We start from the raw sequence: 17,596 nt of genomic DNA, 5'->3' as shown, positions 1-17,596 counted from the left end.
TATAATAAAAATTTTTTGGTTATTTTTATATACATTTTCCACTCGGATGTGTTCATGTATGTTTTATTGGTTTAATGTATTTATTTTAATTGTGTACATGCGCGAATGCGTCACATTTGAAACCGCGGTTGTCAGAAAACCGGAAGGATCCGGTTAAATCGTGTTTGAAAAGGTCGCCCTCTAGTGTGCTGTTGGGGTAAAGTTATTAATGCTTTAAAAAATCGAAGAAATCATCGTTATGGACAACCTCAAACTCAAGCCCACACTGGCTAAAAGGCCAACATCGCCATCAATAAACCATCAGACAATAAACATACGATACGGTGAAGCTTCTTTTGAGCTTTTATCAGACATCTTGAACACGCTTAACAAGCAGAACAAGTCGCACGTGAGGAATGTTTGTGGAAGTGTGTGTGGAAGTTTTAAAGACAGAAGAGTAGTCGGTGGGTCAAATAAACCTCACTTGGTTACCCTGAAGTATGATATTCTCGATATATTCGAATATATATATTCGATATATTCGAAATATTTGTTTGGTGTCGTTTTTAACTTTCATTTTAATCCCAACTTTGCTGTCAGTCATTTCCTTTCATCAAGTACGCATGTTAACTTGGCTAAACATGTGCCAAACCCACAACTGTAGTGTTATAATGCCTTTTATAACTGCTCGAATCAAAATGTCTCTCCTGCAATCATTTCTTTTTTTCCTTTGCACTTACAGAACATGCATTCTTTATTTGTGAAGAGTTTAGACTTGACCCTTTAGTGGCTTATCATGCCATTGAACTACTAGACAGGCAAGTCACCACTCAATATACAAAAATCTACCTAAATTTGACTTCCTCAGCATTAAATCTTTTTTAACATTTTGGATTTTCTTTCCTCAGATTTATGCTGAAGCACATTGAGAATTTATTATCCCAGCAGCAGAGCGAGGTATGTGGTGCCAGCGTGAGTGCAGCCAAAGGAACTGAGGAAGAACTCATCTTTCAGATTCTAAGAGATAAATTCTGTCTCTTCATTATTTCAAGCATGCAAATTGCAAGCAAAGTAACCCTGCATACCAACGTGAGAATATAAAGACAAGTTGGATATGATCAGTTATTGTGTTTATATGTTATAATGAATTTCCATGTTGAATTTAGGTGATTGACAACAATTCTGCTTTGAGATACCTTCAGTCGGTTGGTACTGACTGTCCCAAAGAGAAAATATTGGAATCCGAGCTTCTGATCTTGAAAACGTTGGACTTCAGTGTGAACGTACCAAATCCTCTGTTATATGCGGAGACTCTCCTAGAAGTTCTTGGTAAAGGTGTCTTTTATCTAACTATCACGCTGGACTTTCTTTTAAATGTGAGCTCACTGTGATCATTTCAGCTTGTCATATGTTTTCTATGGTATTTAAAAAAGGCCTCCTGTATTTTCAATAGGCCACAATAATCCGGCTACGGCGGTTGCACACCTGCATCACCTGTGCAGGTATGTTCTTCGATTCGTTTACTTGCAACGGGAGTCAATCTACAGCTCATTACTTATAGCAGTGACTGGATGTCTCAGCCCCTCTACAGATCAGCAGTAAGTACAGCAATTGTGTGTATGTGGTGTGTGTGAGTATGTGTTGAAGGTTCTGTCATAGAGTGGGCTGCATTCACATCACAGAAAAAGAAGTGAACTACACCACACACATTTTATTACCTTTTATTTGTGACATGCAGAAAACTTTACACACTGAAAAGTATAACCGCCATTGCATTGCACTTAAGTCAAGTAATATTTTTAGTAAGAAAAATCTGCCTTTTTTTATTGTAAATTCCAGTTTTATATCAGAAGCCATTGTAGTCTTTAGCATGTTGCAGTCATGCCACATTAAAATGCAATCAGTCTCTAATCACAGCCCTCAGCCATAATCAGGGGCATGGCTATAATCAAATTTTCCCTTCACTTGAACTAGGAGACCCAAACCTGTTCTAGGATGACAATGCCCCTGTGCACAAAGTGAACTCATTGAAAATATGGTTTACACCAGGGGTGCACACACCTTTTCAGCATGCAAGCTACTGATAAAATGACAATTAAAATGATCTACCTACTATGCATAAATAATTATCTATTTTTTAATGTCACGCGATATACCCACACTACCTTTGTGAACGACCGGTAGATCCGATCGATGTGTTGGGCACCCCGGGTTTACACCTTTTCCACAGGTTTACATGGGTTAGAGTGAAAGCTCAGCCCTCCGGAACACATTTGGGTAGAACAGGAATGTTGACTGCACCCCCATACTCTAGATCAGTACTTGGCTTTACTAACACCGTTGTGACTGAATGAGCACAGATCTCCACAACCACACTCCAAAATCCAATGTAACATCTTCAGAGAAAAATGGAGGTTATTATCAGAGCAAATGGGGACTAAATGTGGAATGAGATGCACAAAAAAGCACATACAAAGTTCACAGGTAGGTGAACACAAACGTATGTCTCAGGAGTGTACATTTTACAGCTGGAGTTGTTACACCTACTCTTCCACTGCACAAATACACCCTGCTATTGTTTTTTTTGTTTTTTTCGGTTCGTCCGCATGTTTCAAATATTTTAAGCATGGTCTCATCACTACAGCAAAGGTGCTACTGATTACCTCACTGTTTGTTTCCTCGTGTGTATTAGAGCCAAGTTTGTGTCTGTGACTGAAGACTGCATGCTGTTAGGGGTTGGAGTGATTGCTGTGGCTGCTTTCATCTACCAAATATCTACTTGGGAGAAGGTAAGTCAGTGCTGCACTTACAACCAGAGCATGTTCTTTAGATCAGCAGTTAAACAGGATGTTTGCTGTTTTCTTGCTGAAATTATGCAGGACAAAATATTATTTTACAAAATACCTATAGAGTGTTTTAAGTTACTTGTATACTCATTTGATGCTAGCTAACACGGATGATAAGATAATTAAAATACTTTTAATAATTTCATACCTTTGGTAGAAGAGTGAAGTATATTTTACTGAAGATAAAGTATTTGTATTAAACATATTCTTTGTTTACATGTTAGTTCAAAAAGGCATTTTATTCCACATTTAATCCTCATGTACTGTTATAATAACCTTCACTCTTCTGGGAAGGTGTTCCACTCGATTTTGGAGTGTGCTTGTGGAGATTTGTGCTCATTCAGCCACAAGGGTGTTAGTAAAGTCAGGTACTGATGTAGAGTGAGAAGGCCTGGGGGGCAGTCAGCGTTCCATTTCATCCCCAAAGATGTTCAATAGAGTTGAGTTCAGAACTTTGTAGGCATTTAAGATCTATGCCATGTTAGCCATATCTAAATTGACTTCTCTTTGTACACAGGAGCATTGTCATGCTGGAACATTTTTGGGTTTCTATCATGTTCGAAGTTCAAGAACAAAAGAATAGAATCAGAACAAAAAGTGATTTTTTTTTTTATATGGCTGTAATCCTGTTTTTAAGAAACAGAAACATCAAAAAGAAGCCTCGTTATGTTAAGATTATTACACACACACACACACACACACACACACACACACACACACACACACACACACACACACACATATGAAAACAACCCTTTCTAGACTTAATTTTAGGTGGTATCTTTAAATGTAGCACTTAGGGACCCCCAGCCAATTCATAATTTTCAACATCGAACTTCCTAGCATATATTCTTCTTGTTAAGAACGGTTAAGAAATTTCCCCACTGTGGGATGAATAAAGGTATATCTTATCTTATCTTATCCATGTTTTGTGTTAGGTCTGGATTGGTATATAGATCTATATATATACTTCTATAGAATTATTTTTGTGCCAATGGCAGAGGCGTTAGCTGGATTCTTAATCATCTTGGGCTGAGCCCAGATTTTTCTCTTCCTCCTCTGTTCTGTCTGGCACATCTGTATTTGTTTCAGTAGATGCAAGAAATTATGTACATTCTCCAGCTCAACATTATCACCTCAGTTAGCAGCCTAACATTTACTTCTATGGAAGCTGTGGCAACTTAACAGTCAGTGTATGACATGATACACTGACATGTTCAAGACAAAAAGTTGTATTTATCATAAACACATGTCTCTGGGCATTATCTCTGTAGTAGGAATACCAGGTTGATAAAAAAAATACACCTTTTTTGGTTATCTAACACAGAACCAGGCCAGTTTGGTGTTGCTAGACAAAGGAAGGCACAACTGAGTTATCACTGTATCCTTGTAGCTGCTACATTGCCATAGAGAGTACTTTTGTGATCATTATGCTCTGCTCATCTTTTTTAACTCTCAGCATGAGAGGATTTCTTTTTTGGCACAAATCCATTTTCCTCTCACACTAACTGATTGTTACTGATTTGGCAGAATTGAGCCTTTTCAGAAAATAAGACATGAGTATTTCCACATATTTTACGGTAAGACCTGTCTAAATGGTCTTGTCTTCGTTTATGGAAATGCAAAGTTACAACACAGCTTTAGTCTGTTACTGACTCCAAGACTTGAAGTCCCAGTGGAGAATTATTCATGTAGGCATCTTCAGGGCTACAGTCCTAAATGCGCAGCCCAGGTTGCACCTCTAGCAGAACTGCAATAATATGAGCAATAATTAAGAATTTTTTTCCCTAAAAGGATGAAAATGGCAGTGGTGAACATTTATTTTAGGAAGAAGGAGGAGCACACAGGTATAATATATTTTATGCAGGAGATGCAACCTAAAGGAGATTGGAGACTGTAAGGTGGTGGCAGGGGACAGTGTAGCTACATAGCATGGGGGTCTGTAGGATGGTTTTGGAGGTTAAAAAGAAGAGGAGGAGTGTGAAGACTGAAAGAAGAATAAGATGGTGGAAACTGAAGGAGGAAGACTGTAGTGTGAGGTTCAAGGAAAAGGTCAGACGGGCTCGGTGGTGGTGAAGAAATGCTGGATGATTGGTCATCTACTGCAAAAATGATAAGGGTAGAAAGACAGCTAGAAAGGTACTTGGTGTGACATCTGGAAATAGAAGGAAGACAAAGAGACGTGGTGGTGGAATGTGGAAGTGCAGGAGAGCATAAGGAGAATGAGGTTAGTGACCCAGAATTGGGATTGGCAGAGAGATGAGAAAAGTAGGCAGGAGTACAAGAAGATGTTAAGAAGGTAGCAGGTGAAGAGGGATGTGGCAAAAACCAAGGAAAAGGCATATTAGAAGCTGTATGAGAATTTGGAAACTAAAGTAGGAGAAAAAGATTTATACCGATTGGCCAGGCAGAGGAACCCAACTGGTAAGTATGTGCTGCAAGTTAGAGCAATAAAGGATGGAGATGGAAATGTGTTGACTAGTGAGGAGAGTATGTTGAGAAGATGGAGGTGTATTTGTATTTTGAGCAGCTGATGAATGAGGAAAAAGTGAGAGAAGTTTGGATGGTGTGGAGTTGGTGAAGCAGGAAGTGGATAGAATTAGTAAGGAGGAAGTGAGAGCAGCGATTAGGAGGATGAAGAGTGGAAAGTTGGTTGGACCAGATGACATACACCAGTATGTCAGAAGGAGTTGCATTGTGTGTTTGTGGATCTAGATAAAGCATACGACAGAGTGCTGAAGGAGGAGTTGTGGTTGTATGAGTAAGTCAGGTGTGTCAGAGAAGTATGTGAGGGTGGTGCAGGACATTGTAACATTGAGGACAATGTTACAGCAGTGAAATGTGCAGTAGGAACAACATACTAAGGTGAAGGTTGGACTGCATTAAGGATTGGTTCCGAGCCCTTTCCTGTTTGCAGTGCTGATGGACAGGTTGACGGACGAGATCAGAAAGAAGTCTCCATGGACTATGATGTTTGCGGATGATATTGTGATTTGTGGTGAGAGTAGGGAGCAGGTTGAGAAGAGCCTGGAAAGGTGGAGGTATGCACTGGAGAGAAGGGGAATGAAAGTCAGTAGGAGTAAGACAGAGTACATGTGTGTGAATGAGAGGGAGGGAAGTGGAGTGGTGCGGTTGCATGAAGAAGAGGTGGAAAAGGTGGATGAGTTTAGGTACCTGGGGTCACCAGTGCAAAGTAATGGAGAGTGTGTTAGAGAGGTAAAGAAAAGAGTGCAGGCAGGGTGGAGTGGGTGGAGAAGAGTGGCAGGAGTGATTTGTGATAGAAGAGTGAAAGGGAAAGTTTATAGGACTGTGGTGAGACCTGCGATGTTGTATGGTTTAGAGACAGTGGCATTGAGTAAAAGACAGGAGGTGGAGCTGGAGGTAGCAGAGCTAAAGATGTTGAGGTTATCGTTGAGAGTGCCGAGAAATGAAGAGAAATGAGTCTATAAAGAGGGACAGTGCATGTGGGATATTTTGGAGACAAGGTGAGAAAGACATGATTGAGATGGTTTGGACATGTGCAGAGGAGGGACATGGGGTACATCTGTAGGAGAATGCTGAAGATGGAGCCACCAGTAAGGAGCTAAAGAGGAAGACCAAGGAGGAGGTTTATGGATTTGGTGAGGGAAGACATGCAGGTTTGAAAGAGGCAAATGTAGAGAGCAGGGGGGTATGGAAACGGATGATCCACTGTGGCAAACCCTAACAGGAGCAGCCGAAATATGAAGAAGAAGAAGAAGAAGAAGAAGAAGAAGAAGAAGAAGAAGAAGAAGAGGAATTAGGAAATTATTTTAAACAATTTTATAAAATAAAAAAAAAACAGTCCATTTACTAATATTTGCATAATTTGTGGATGGTTCTGAGAAAAGAGGTGTATAATTTTTTTTACTTTGTTTCATAGACTCTTAATCTTAGTTAGTAAATAATTAATTGATTAGCAATTGATTAGTTCACTTGCAAACCCACACTAATTAATAAACAATTTTTTGGTGTGAAAGTAATGAAAATGAACAAGGAAAGATTTAAAAGTGGCCATAGAAAGCTGTTATTCATCATTCCTGTTTATAAATCTGAAATGCTGCTTAACTGAATGTGCTTAAAACACCTGTATGATCCTGACTCATGTATGAGATATTTCGCCATTAATAAGGCGGCTATAACATTCTGCTTACCAGTGCTATAGTACAGTACAAAAGTACAGAGATTTTGATACTTGATTCTACAATATTAACACCATGCAGCATTACATTAAGCATTTTGTATAGTATTAGTATTAGGCTTATATATGGACTGTAGACTAAATTTATAATTTGCAATGTGTATGTGCATTTATACTCTAGGTAGTGGAGCAGCTCAGTCTGATCACCGGAATCTCGGCCAAGAGCATCATGGAATTTGCTCATGTGATCCTTGTGCACATCACCAAGAGCAAAGCAAAGTTATCATAAGGAAGCATATGATTAGTAGTATAAGAAATGCACTATCTACAACAGAACTTTGGCAAAATCAGAATGTAAGAAAATAAATATTCCCTAGTATTGTATAAAAAGCAGCTAAAACATAGTTCAAAAATGTAGTAATGGGCAGAACGTTAACTAAATATTCATAAATAAAACAAACATTTGATAAGCAAATATGATTTCATGTACTTCATTTAATAATTTTGCACTGCATTACTTTAGTTTCCGATTACATGCAGAATAAATTAGCAGGTGGATTTTTAGTCGCACGATTTGATATCAGTGGACAGTACTGTTGTCATGGTAACTCCTTCCTGGGTTCACTTCCTGACTCCAGCTCTCTGAGCTTGAAGTCCAGCCAGCGTGCCAAAGGGGTCAGTGTCCATGATTTTTTTTCTTCTTTTTCAAACCATGTTTTAATTTAGCAGTAGCATGATGTATTAGTCTGCATTAGAACTGACATGTTTAATGACCCACACAATGCAAAATGTGTAGGTTGTGTTAAATTGGTTTGTGTAGGCTGTGATGCTATATTACCTCAAAGTTAGCCAAAGCTATATTAAAACTTATTTTCACTTTACCACCTGCACAAAGAATAGACATGTTTAACAAGTACAAAACCCACAGCTAACAGACATGCAAAACCACAGAAGGATAATCAGTTCATGGGCCATCTGTTTACAGCTTGAAGTCTGCTTGGTTTTTCGTTATGTAGTTCCTCATGAAAAGGTATTAGACTTAATACTCACTTTATTTTGTCCCTCCATAATAAACCGTAAAATTGCGCTTTAAAACACAAACGCACATGTGAATGAATCCGGGAAAACTGAAGTTGAAACACAGAAGTATAGAGTGTGTGGAAATAATTCATTGATGCTAGCCAACATTACCTGTTGATTTATCGCTAGCTATGTTGGCTGACTAACTAGGAAATTTTCAGTTCGTAGTTATATAAATGATGAGGGCATTATGCAACCCTTTTATGTAATCAACATGCTTAATGAAACAAAATGTAAAAACTTTCTTTTTTTAATAATGCTACTTAAAAGGTTGACAATCATTCAGTGATTTCCATCACTTTACTATTTATTACTATTCATATACATTATATATACTTTAGCATTACTTCAACTACAGATCTTTGTTCATCCTGACAATTAGACTGGTGGTATTTAAAAAGGTAAAACAATGGATCTGTGTGTGTGTGTGTGTGTGTGTGTGTGTGTGTGTGTGTGTGTGTTCTATTTTATCTGTTGGTCTGGTCTCCTGCTTAATTCTCATTATCTCCTCATATATAAAAGCATCAAAAGATTTACCTAGAATCAGGCTCAGAAAATTAGCAGTGTCTGCCATGCCATATTAAGGCGCTAAGCTGCTAAATAGATAGCTAAAGTTTAAGGCAGTGAGAATGAAGCTAGACCTATGAATAGTAAAATGATTATAGAATGAATCACTTAACACTTTATACAATTTGGTGATTTTTCTGGTCAATATATTTTTTTTACTTATAAAGTAAATATTAATATCTTGATATAACTTGATATATTAATGTCAAGCTATTCTATTGACTAACTCCTGCAGCTCTGTGTACACTTCCACTCTGACTGGTGTTGATATGTCTATGTCACGCTTGTTCATTTCAATTTCACTCATTGTCAGTTAGCCCCTTTTGAGAGATCTCCAAATCAGCAAATGGAGAGGCCATGCACTCAGGCAGAACAAACAGAGCCAATGAAGAAAAGTCCAGTAAACACTGAGTTATTTTTTTACTATGTAAACCTACACTCCAATTCACTCGTTTAGTCCCAGTGAAGCTGTGCTTCCAAAAGTAAATCACCAAAGCGATATTTGATTTGATTTGCTAACATACTGAATTTTACCGAGTGATGAACAATGCAGACACATTTTAACATTTTATATATGAAACATTTAATTTTTGCATTTTGATGAAATTTTACAGGAGGCTGCCCTTCCTATAATATTTTAAAGTGGTATGTGTGAGGCAGTGAATTTATACTAGCTGTCAGACAATTTAATTATATAGAAAGAAAAAAAATTCATGTGAAAAATGATTTCAATAAGTATTAAAACCTAAAACATTAATTCAGGCAGAAAGGTTAGACGTCACTGTGCAAGATCCATCATTTAGGAGTCTTATACTCTAAAAGTTGCACTTTACATATAGCTAGTGGTCTGGTACTGACAGTGTTATTAAATGAAAAAGATTTGATAAATAATTTAACATTTAAAAATGTTGATTAGAAGATTATAAAATGTTTGAAATGAGAGTTCATAAACTCTCAGGTGTAGCCTACATTTGTCTACTTGCTTCTTGACTACCTACATTGTCTCTTGGTTACCATGGAAACAGTGCCCCAGAGAGTCAGTCTCCCTGTGTCTATGCGGTTTTCCTGGTTCTCTGGTTTTCTTCTTTCTCCCATAATGTGTACGTGCACGGTGCAAGAAGGTGGACTAGACATCCCATTCAGGGAGTGTTTACACTAATGAGCAGTGTCTCTGGGATAAGAGAGATCATTCTTGAATGAATGAAATAATCGTCTTTGGATGAAGACTTTTTAATACTGGTTTATACATGGTACAGTATTACTTGATGCATGAGGATTTATGCATAAATGGGACATCTGTATAGACCAGCAGCTCTCTTAAGATGAATGTAACTAATGACCAATATTTCTGTCTGGAATGGCTTAGACCTCGACTAAATAAAACACCAAACAATATAGGCCGCAACAGAGGCTGCGTCAAACAAAGTGAGCTCGGTTTGTCTTTGCATGGGTGCTATAGCATTGGAATCCCATAAGCATGGCGCAGGAAAAAATAAAAATGCTCCATCACTTCCATGCGGTTACCATGGCAACCGGGGCCTTTGCCGAGTCACGGGGGAATTCTTTTTTTTTTTTTTTGTTTTCTTTTTTTTGCACGGCTCACTTGCCAAATAAGCGAGTCAGCTCTTCAGGGGTCTGCCTCTTGCCTCTCCCTGGCAACTGGTTGCTAGGTTTACACAGTTGCCATGTTAATGCGACATGGAGGGTTTGTGGGTATTCAGTCTCTGGAAATATTGTATCCCATTTCGGACTCCAGCACCCATAACTTCTCCTTATTAATAACATATGTTTTATGAAAAATGATATCCACTGACTACCTGTGCCATATCAGTTTTCTAAATGTGCAATGTTTTTCTATGTATATACCAGATTAAAAATCTTATTAATTTACAGGTACCCACTGAGAAACAACAGCATGTGAAGATTTAGCTGTTTTGTTCCATGGCAATAAATCAGCAGATATGAAAACAGCTCAAAACAGCGAAATGCAAAATTGTTTTATTGACGGTAATTTCCTTCCGCACAAAAAGAGAAAAAAAACAACAACTGTGTTGTAATGACATTTGCAGCAATCTCGAGTGGCAGCGATGTTTGTCACCTGCCAAACGCTGCATGTGGAGAACTACTAAATTTTACTGAGAGGCTTGTGTTTTTTTGTAAGCCACTATAGAAAGAGAATAGGGTGATAAGATAACGCATAATATTATCTATAGGACAGAGGACACTGCATTATAGGACAAGGTCACTGCACAAGGAAAAACAGGGGCCTTATTTATCATCATGGTTTTAAATCGTTTCTTTTGCATAAGATTTGTAAGTGATCAGATGTAAAATATAATTTTATAAACATGCCTACAAAGGTCATACACCCTGGTGTAAGCAATGAAACTTAAATACTAGTTAGTCAGCTGCTGGGTATGTGCCTATCCCTGTTAATTGAAATACTTTAAAAAATAATTACCATGAAACCATTTGGATTTATTTAACTCTGTAAATATATTTTCTGAAGGTGACCAGAATACAGTCAAATGTTCGAGAGAAATGTTTAAGAGAAACCATGACATCCAGCACTGTGTGAATAATAATAATGCTGAGTGATGGTTTGGAAATACTTTTTATATACATATTGTCTCTTTGATCTGAGCCTGTGTCCAAATACCATAGCATTTAAAGTGTTTAAACATGCACACGCAGCTCACTTGCTGTTGCACTTCTCATTTGGTTTTGCTCTTCCCAGCCACAGTACCGAATTTGTATTGAACGTGTGCATCGGAGGCCTCAGCTCAGCCTGACATGGCTTTGGAGAACGTGTTTTATTTAACCCCTTTACTTTCAAATACACCACAACTCTGCATATCTTCTTACATACATTCGGATCCCAATACACCAAGCAGCCACTAAATTTAAGTCGTCAAATTTGGATTTGGTTTGTTTGTTCTGTAGGCTGTATATGATTATATTCACACTTACATTTATTTGGCAGACTCGTGTAATCTAAGTAAGGCGGCATACAATCAGTAGTCAAGTGCGAAGGAAATGATGTTCCAAGTGCAAGTTCAAGATCAAAACAAGCAATTAAACACAATAATGTATAATTATAGATTGCAGCTTTAAATTCTAGTCCCAAAACATACTTCACTTACTATTTCTAAAAAATAAAAAGGGTGTCTAAGGACATGTGCACACTAATAGAATAATTACAACAAAAGAGCAGCAATAGGGTAATAGGATAAAAATGAGGAACATTAGTTCAAGGTTAAAAAAAGAAACAAGACCCTGATTGACTTGCTTTACTGGTTAAAGTTCAGGTGATCCTGGTGGAGCTGCATTGTTTCTTGAAGTTTGTGATAGTATATGCATAACAGGGAAAAAAGTTTTCCCTTCATGAAAGCATTTGCAGGAAGAGTTTAAATTTAGAACCTAGAACCCAGAACAGTTTTATCACTGTTCACTGTTTACTCACAGACCAAAAACCAACAGGCGGATAACCAAAGTTCTGCTGGTTAGGCAATAATCAAAGACTTGAACTGTTCGAGGGCCTCTGGAGTGGGATGAATAGGGGAGTAATGCAGAACACTTTACAGTTGCTTAAAGCCTAAATGCATTGCCTCAGCGATTTACTAAAATAATAGCATGCCACAGCAGATGAGTCATGAGATTACATGAGAAATTCTGATGCATATCCTGATAGGTACAACCCTTCTGCATGACTGCCACTACAAAGTGGTCTGGTTTAACTGACCCAGTTTCCCAGAGGTTTCACCCATGTCCTTCTTTACTAAGACTAAAGAAGGATTTAAAGATTTGATCACAAATGTTGAGCTCAGTAGCTCCTACTTTTATACCAAAGACTGTTGAAAGAACATTTACTTATAATCTTATACTCCAGTGCTCATGTTAGTTCTTACTCTCCAGTGTTCTGTATTGTTGAAAGATTTATGATCAAACTCTTGATGTCACCCAAATGAGGATGGGTTCCCCTTTTGAGTCTGGTTCCTCTCAAGGTTTCTTCCTCATTACATCTAAGGGAGTTTTTCCTTGCCACAGTCGCCATGGCTGCTCATCAGGGATAAATGCACACCATTCACCTTGACTGTTGATTTCTGTAAAGCTGCTTTGAGACAATGTCTGTTGTGAAAAGCGCTATAGAAATAAACTTGACTTGACTTGACTTAAAGCTTTAAAAGTCGTTTATAATCATCTAATTAACATTAATGAAGTAAGCCTAAACACACTACCAGTTTATTTACTCAAACAGCTAAATATTAAATATCTTTCATCACCTTTACTGATTCAAAGTACTATGTCTAACAAAGACTTGAATTAGACCAAATTGAGTACACAGCTATAAATAAGTAACTCCCTCCCCCTTGGTTGCAGCTATATCCCCCAACATTGTCTACGTGGCCAAGGAGGAGGCGTTGCAGCTAAATATAGTAATGCAGTAGGCATTACCCAGAAATTTGCATATGAATTAAGTTAATATGAAATACCTTTTAATACCTAAGTGGACATTTTCGGGGGAAAAAATTATTTTAAGCAGCCATTTTTTACTCATTATTATTCACAGGACTCTATTCTGTATATCACTTCCTAGATATCCTCTCGTATTTAGTGGTTGGAGCGAAAAAAGCTATAATTGGAAATTTGAATATGTAGTAGACTTTAAAAATATTCATTTAGATAATACTCAAGATTCTCTGAGAAGGGGTTTTGTGGTTTCTAAAAAGGGTTGTTTGGTGTTGGATTGCATGTTCACAGCACCAGAGCAACCTGTATTGAGAGAAAAAAAAGACATACTACACCAGTGTGAAGATTGATCTCAGATCATCTCATTTTATCGGTCTTTATCATGTTATCGTTCTGTTGCGTTAAAATGTACAGTAACATTGGTTAATTCCTTTACCTTCTGGATGCTCAATTACCTTAATTACTCCTTGGGATTTTCACCTTAAGAGCCTTTAGATTTTAGACAAAATGGTGTGAAAGAAAAAAAGCAACAGCATTAACAAAAAAGGTTCAATGAAACTGGGTACTTGAAGACTGTTTGATCCCAACCCCCCTGAATCAGCTGTCTAATTTCAGTTGGTATTTCAGGTTCAACTGTTATGCATGAATATCCCTGGGGATCAACATTTTCTGAAATACTCAACACAGCCCATCTGGCACAAACAAACATGCCATTCAAAGTAAGGTTGCATGAATGAGCAGACCTTATATAGTGGTTCTGATATGGCAAATACAGTAATCAGTTTTTAAACCATGACTGAATTAGCAGAGCACACAATATGTCAAACATTGAGTCAGATGTGCACAACAGCAAAAGACCATGCCAGTTTCCATTTGTGGCTTCTTGGAACAGAAATCTGTGCACACAGAAAGCAAAGAACAGGTTAGCTTAATATTAGGAAAAACCCAGACAATTCTTTTTTTCATCTCCAACTATAATAAATAACAGAATTTCACAGAATAACAGATCTGTTTTCTGAAATCTGAATATTGTACTTTCAGTCTATGTTCTATTTTTCTTTAAATACTAGGTATTCAGTCAATGAGGGTAAAAATAAGTGTTTTGAGATGAGTAATCTATCTCAGGGCCTAACTGATACAGTCATTCAGATGATACCAAACTGGCTTGACCTCCATGATTATTACTAGGAGTACCCAGTACTTATTAATGAGCCAGGATCTACTGGATTGTATCACAAGGGGGACTGGATGAACAGATGGACTGAATGAATTATGTAACTCATAATCTTCACTAAGTCAATAGTGGAATTTCTCTGACAGCTGAAGTCACTTTCCTGCTTATTTGCCTCCACGTATTCATTCCTAAAATGTTTTAGGAACCCAAATAGAGCAGCATCTGCGTTTTTCATGTCTATCTGTAGAGCATCAAACACTTTCAGTTCTTCAAGGAGACAGCAGAGGTCACAAAGCATTTAAATGCTTTTCATTCACTGTGACACTGACGAAATGACAATTTTATTTATAGCATTTCATTTGTAGTCAAAAATTGGTAAGACATATTAGTTCTGGCTAGCAGTGAAACCTTGGCAACCAGATGTAATTTAAATAGTGATTTGCCCGCTACCAATAAAGAAATAAATATAGTGCATGTCACTTATATTAGAATAGTCCTTTATTTATTTATAATATGTAGTTAGCATCTGTAATAGAAATGGTGGGTAAAATGTAATTGTGTGTTTTGAAGCTAAATATATGATTTTTTGTTGGGGAGTCTAAATCCCACTTTGTGTTTGCAATAATTCCATGGTAACCCACAGTACATTATGCACACTACTGAGTAGTATAGTTCAGTCTGAACCACATGTAGCTTTGAGAACGGGCTTAGATTAAGTCCTATTTCATACAGTGTATGTATGCAAAAATGTAAAAACAAATGCTGTTTTATTTTATATTATTTACATGATTAAGTGTGACTTTTTTAATATTATAAGAATATAAGAATATTATTATTGTTAATATTATTATTATTAGTGGTAGTACTAATAGTAGTAGCAGTAACAGTTTGTATCCATGAAACCTTCTGATGTAAGTTAGAAATGGAAGGTGGTAGCTCAGTGGTTAAGGTGCTTGAGTACTAATCGGAAGGTTGGGTATGATACCTGTTGAATCCACAATTACATTTATCACTGCTAATAAACATTCTATAAATGCACCATTCTTTGTACAAATATACAACTATTCAATCAGCCAGACTATTTCAGATCTGCAGCTTTACTTAATGTTCAAATCAAACATCTGAATGAGGAGAAAATATGTTGTCTGAGATTTCTACCTACAAGAGTCTCTTGAGTTTAGTCAGAATAGTGTGGAAAAAATACAAAAATAACAGCAATAAACCCTAGTGAGCAGCAACGTTTTTACAGGTTCACTGAAGCTGGACACTTGAAGATTGCTCTGTCTTTTTTTCAGCAATCTTCAACCTTCCATTTTTAGTGAACCTGTTATGTGTGAAAAATCCCAGAAGAACAGCAGTAGAGGAAAATAAACAACAAAAAACTCAAAACAGCCCATCTGGCACCAAAAAAAACCAGTGAATTTACAAGTTTTTAACATAATTTCTAACAGTTAACATCAACAATTTTTTACTGAAATCGCCATCATTCAATAACAAAATAGATTTCATGACGAAACTATAATAAATGAATATTCAGTGTCACCCAGATTCTTTCAAGTCAGGTCAAAGGTAAAAGTGATTTATATGTACATTACAACAAAGTGAAATTCTTGAAGTCTTTCTTGTGAGACAAAAGACACAGTGAAACTACAGCCAGTACAGTGCAGAAGATGTGTGCTAGTGCAGAGGGATTTGTCCATAAAACTGTATATGCCTCTTCATCTTCTTCTTCTTTCAGCTTCTCCCAATAGGGGTCGCCACAGCAGATCATCCGTCTCCAAACCCCCCTGTCCTCTACATCTGCCTCTTTTAACCCAACTACCTGAATGTCTTCCCTCACCACATCCATAAAACTCCTCCTTGGTCTTCCACTTTCCCTCCTTCCTGGTGGCTCCATCCTCAGCATTCCTCTACCGTTATTCCCCATGTCCCTCCTCTGAACATGTCCAAACCATCTCAATCGTGCCTCCCTCGCCTTATCTCCAAAACGTCCTACATGCGCTGTTCCTCTAATAAGCTCGTTTCTAACAATGTCCATCCTCATCACTTCCAACGAAAACCATGAAATTGTACATGCAAACCCTGATTTTTTTAGCAGCAGTAGCATCCTTTGAATCTGGTCCCTCTCAAGGTTTATTCCTCATATGGTTTCAAGTTTTTTTTTCTTGCCATCATCTATTTAATATAATCTGTTTATGCCTGTAAAGCTACTATGTGACAATGTCTAATGTTAAAAGTGCTATAAAAATAGACTCATAATGAATAGAAGTGAATTTCCCAGATGTGAACAGTAACCAGCATTGAGTGAATGAGCAAGTGTTCCTAATAAAGTGGCTGCTAAGCTCTTGTCAACACAGTACCATAGTACAACCAAAGAAAAACACTATATGCCATGTTAATGTATTGACCAAGTTTCATTGTTGAGCTTTTCATCCCTTTAAGCGCTGGTCCATGTGTAATCCCATTAGCCCTGATCGCACTGAACTGCTGATTGAGCTCGACCTTGATCACGCCCCATCCTCTAGCCCCGCCCATGCTCATGAATAATTCATAACTTTACAGTCTAGGCAGAGCTTTCCGTGTCCGTGAGTCCGTGGGGCTGCGTTTTCTAGTTTTATTATTAATGGATCGTGTGTGGACAACAATAAAGCACATACACCAAACGTTTCTGACTTACTGGAGTAGAAAGATCTGGAGGACTGACAGCAAATCGATGTAGGGTTTGAGCAGATGTTAGTGTAGCCGTTCTCTGGCCGGAACTGGAAGAACAGCGAGGGAAAGCATAAATACAGTAAAGGACGTGAGGTGCACGAAGAAGGATAAAAGAAGTAAAAAAAGAAAAGAAAAGAAAAACACAAGAAAGGTAGGTGATCTTTCTTGGCAAGGATTTCCCATGCATGAATGCATGCATACACGCGCTCGAGCGGGCGCGCGCACACGCACATACACGCCTGAAACGCTGTCAGCGTGGGTCAAGGTGGGATGAAAACAAAAAGCGAAAGCCGACGCGCATCTGTGACAAACGCTGTGATTTCGCATTGAACGTAAACGCGACAGATACCTGCATTTCCCCGGTGAGTTTATGAGCAATGAGTAATGTCTTATGCACGGTTTTTGTTGGGAATGGCTTTGGAATGGTTGGAGTGCTGTGAAGCGCGAGCTCCTACATGGACGATCCTGTGCTGTTGCACTGCAATATGCAGCGTGGATCTAAAACGAACTGGAGAATGATGGACTGCTGCTATATACATCCATACATCTATCTGTAACATCTCTGCCTAATACATGACACTATCCTCCCTCAGCCATACTGAAATCCCT

General features: G+C 37.9%; 2 protein-coding genes across 6 annotated transcripts in view; both read left to right on the top strand.

Annotated features, from left to right (window-relative positions):
- The first annotated feature begins 154 nt into the window (after window positions 1–154).
- cntd1 (cyclin N-terminal domain containing 1) lies at window positions 155–7,459 on the top strand. Its single transcript, XM_046854003.1, has 7 exons — window positions 155–443; window positions 722–797; window positions 888–1,068; window positions 1,146–1,308; window positions 1,433–1,577; window positions 2,672–2,768; window positions 7,166–7,459. Exons 1-7 carry the CDS (start codon window positions 239–241, stop codon window positions 7,271–7,273), a joined length of 975 nt encoding a protein of 324 aa, XP_046709959.1. The 5' UTR covers window positions 155–238; the 3' UTR covers window positions 7,274–7,459.
- A 9,370-nt stretch (window positions 7,460–16,829) lies between these two features.
- The window catches only part of tanc2b (tetratricopeptide repeat, ankyrin repeat and coiled-coil containing 2b), a 193,163-nt gene continuing 192,396 nt past the window's right edge, over window positions 16,830–17,596 (top strand). For 4 of the 5 annotated variants that reach the window (XM_046853997.1, XM_046853996.1, XM_046853995.1 and 1 more), the window contains exon 1: window positions 16,830–17,138. The gene's annotated coding sequence lies outside the window, so the exon portion shown is untranslated. Of the gene's footprint in view, window positions 17,139–17,209; window positions 17,350–17,596 lie in introns of those variants that run through there. The other variant, XM_046853994.1, reaches the window with a different exon arrangement.

The sequence above is a fragment of the Silurus meridionalis genome, chromosome 7 (genome assembly GCF_014805685.1).
Source record: "Silurus meridionalis isolate SWU-2019-XX chromosome 7, ASM1480568v1, whole genome shotgun sequence".
Classification (NCBI taxonomy): Eukaryota; Metazoa; Chordata; class Actinopteri; order Siluriformes; family Siluridae; genus Silurus; species Silurus meridionalis.
Note: the sequence above shows the minus strand (reverse complement) of the source record. Positions and strands in the feature narration are given on the sequence as shown.

Excerpts from the sequence above, each read along its gene's own strand:
- cntd1 (XM_046854003.1), top strand. The coding sequence starts at position 239 with ATGGACAACCTCAAACTCAAGCCCACACTGGCTAAAAGGCCAACATCG. Across the intron at positions 444-721 it reads TAAAGACAGAAGAGTAGTCG|AACATGCATTCTTTATTTGT; the intron begins GTGGGTCAAATA and ends TTGCACTTACAG. Across the intron at positions 2,769-7,165 it reads AAATATCTACTTGGGAGAAG|GTAGTGGAGCAGCTCAGTCT; the intron begins GTAAGTCAGTGC and ends TTTATACTCTAG.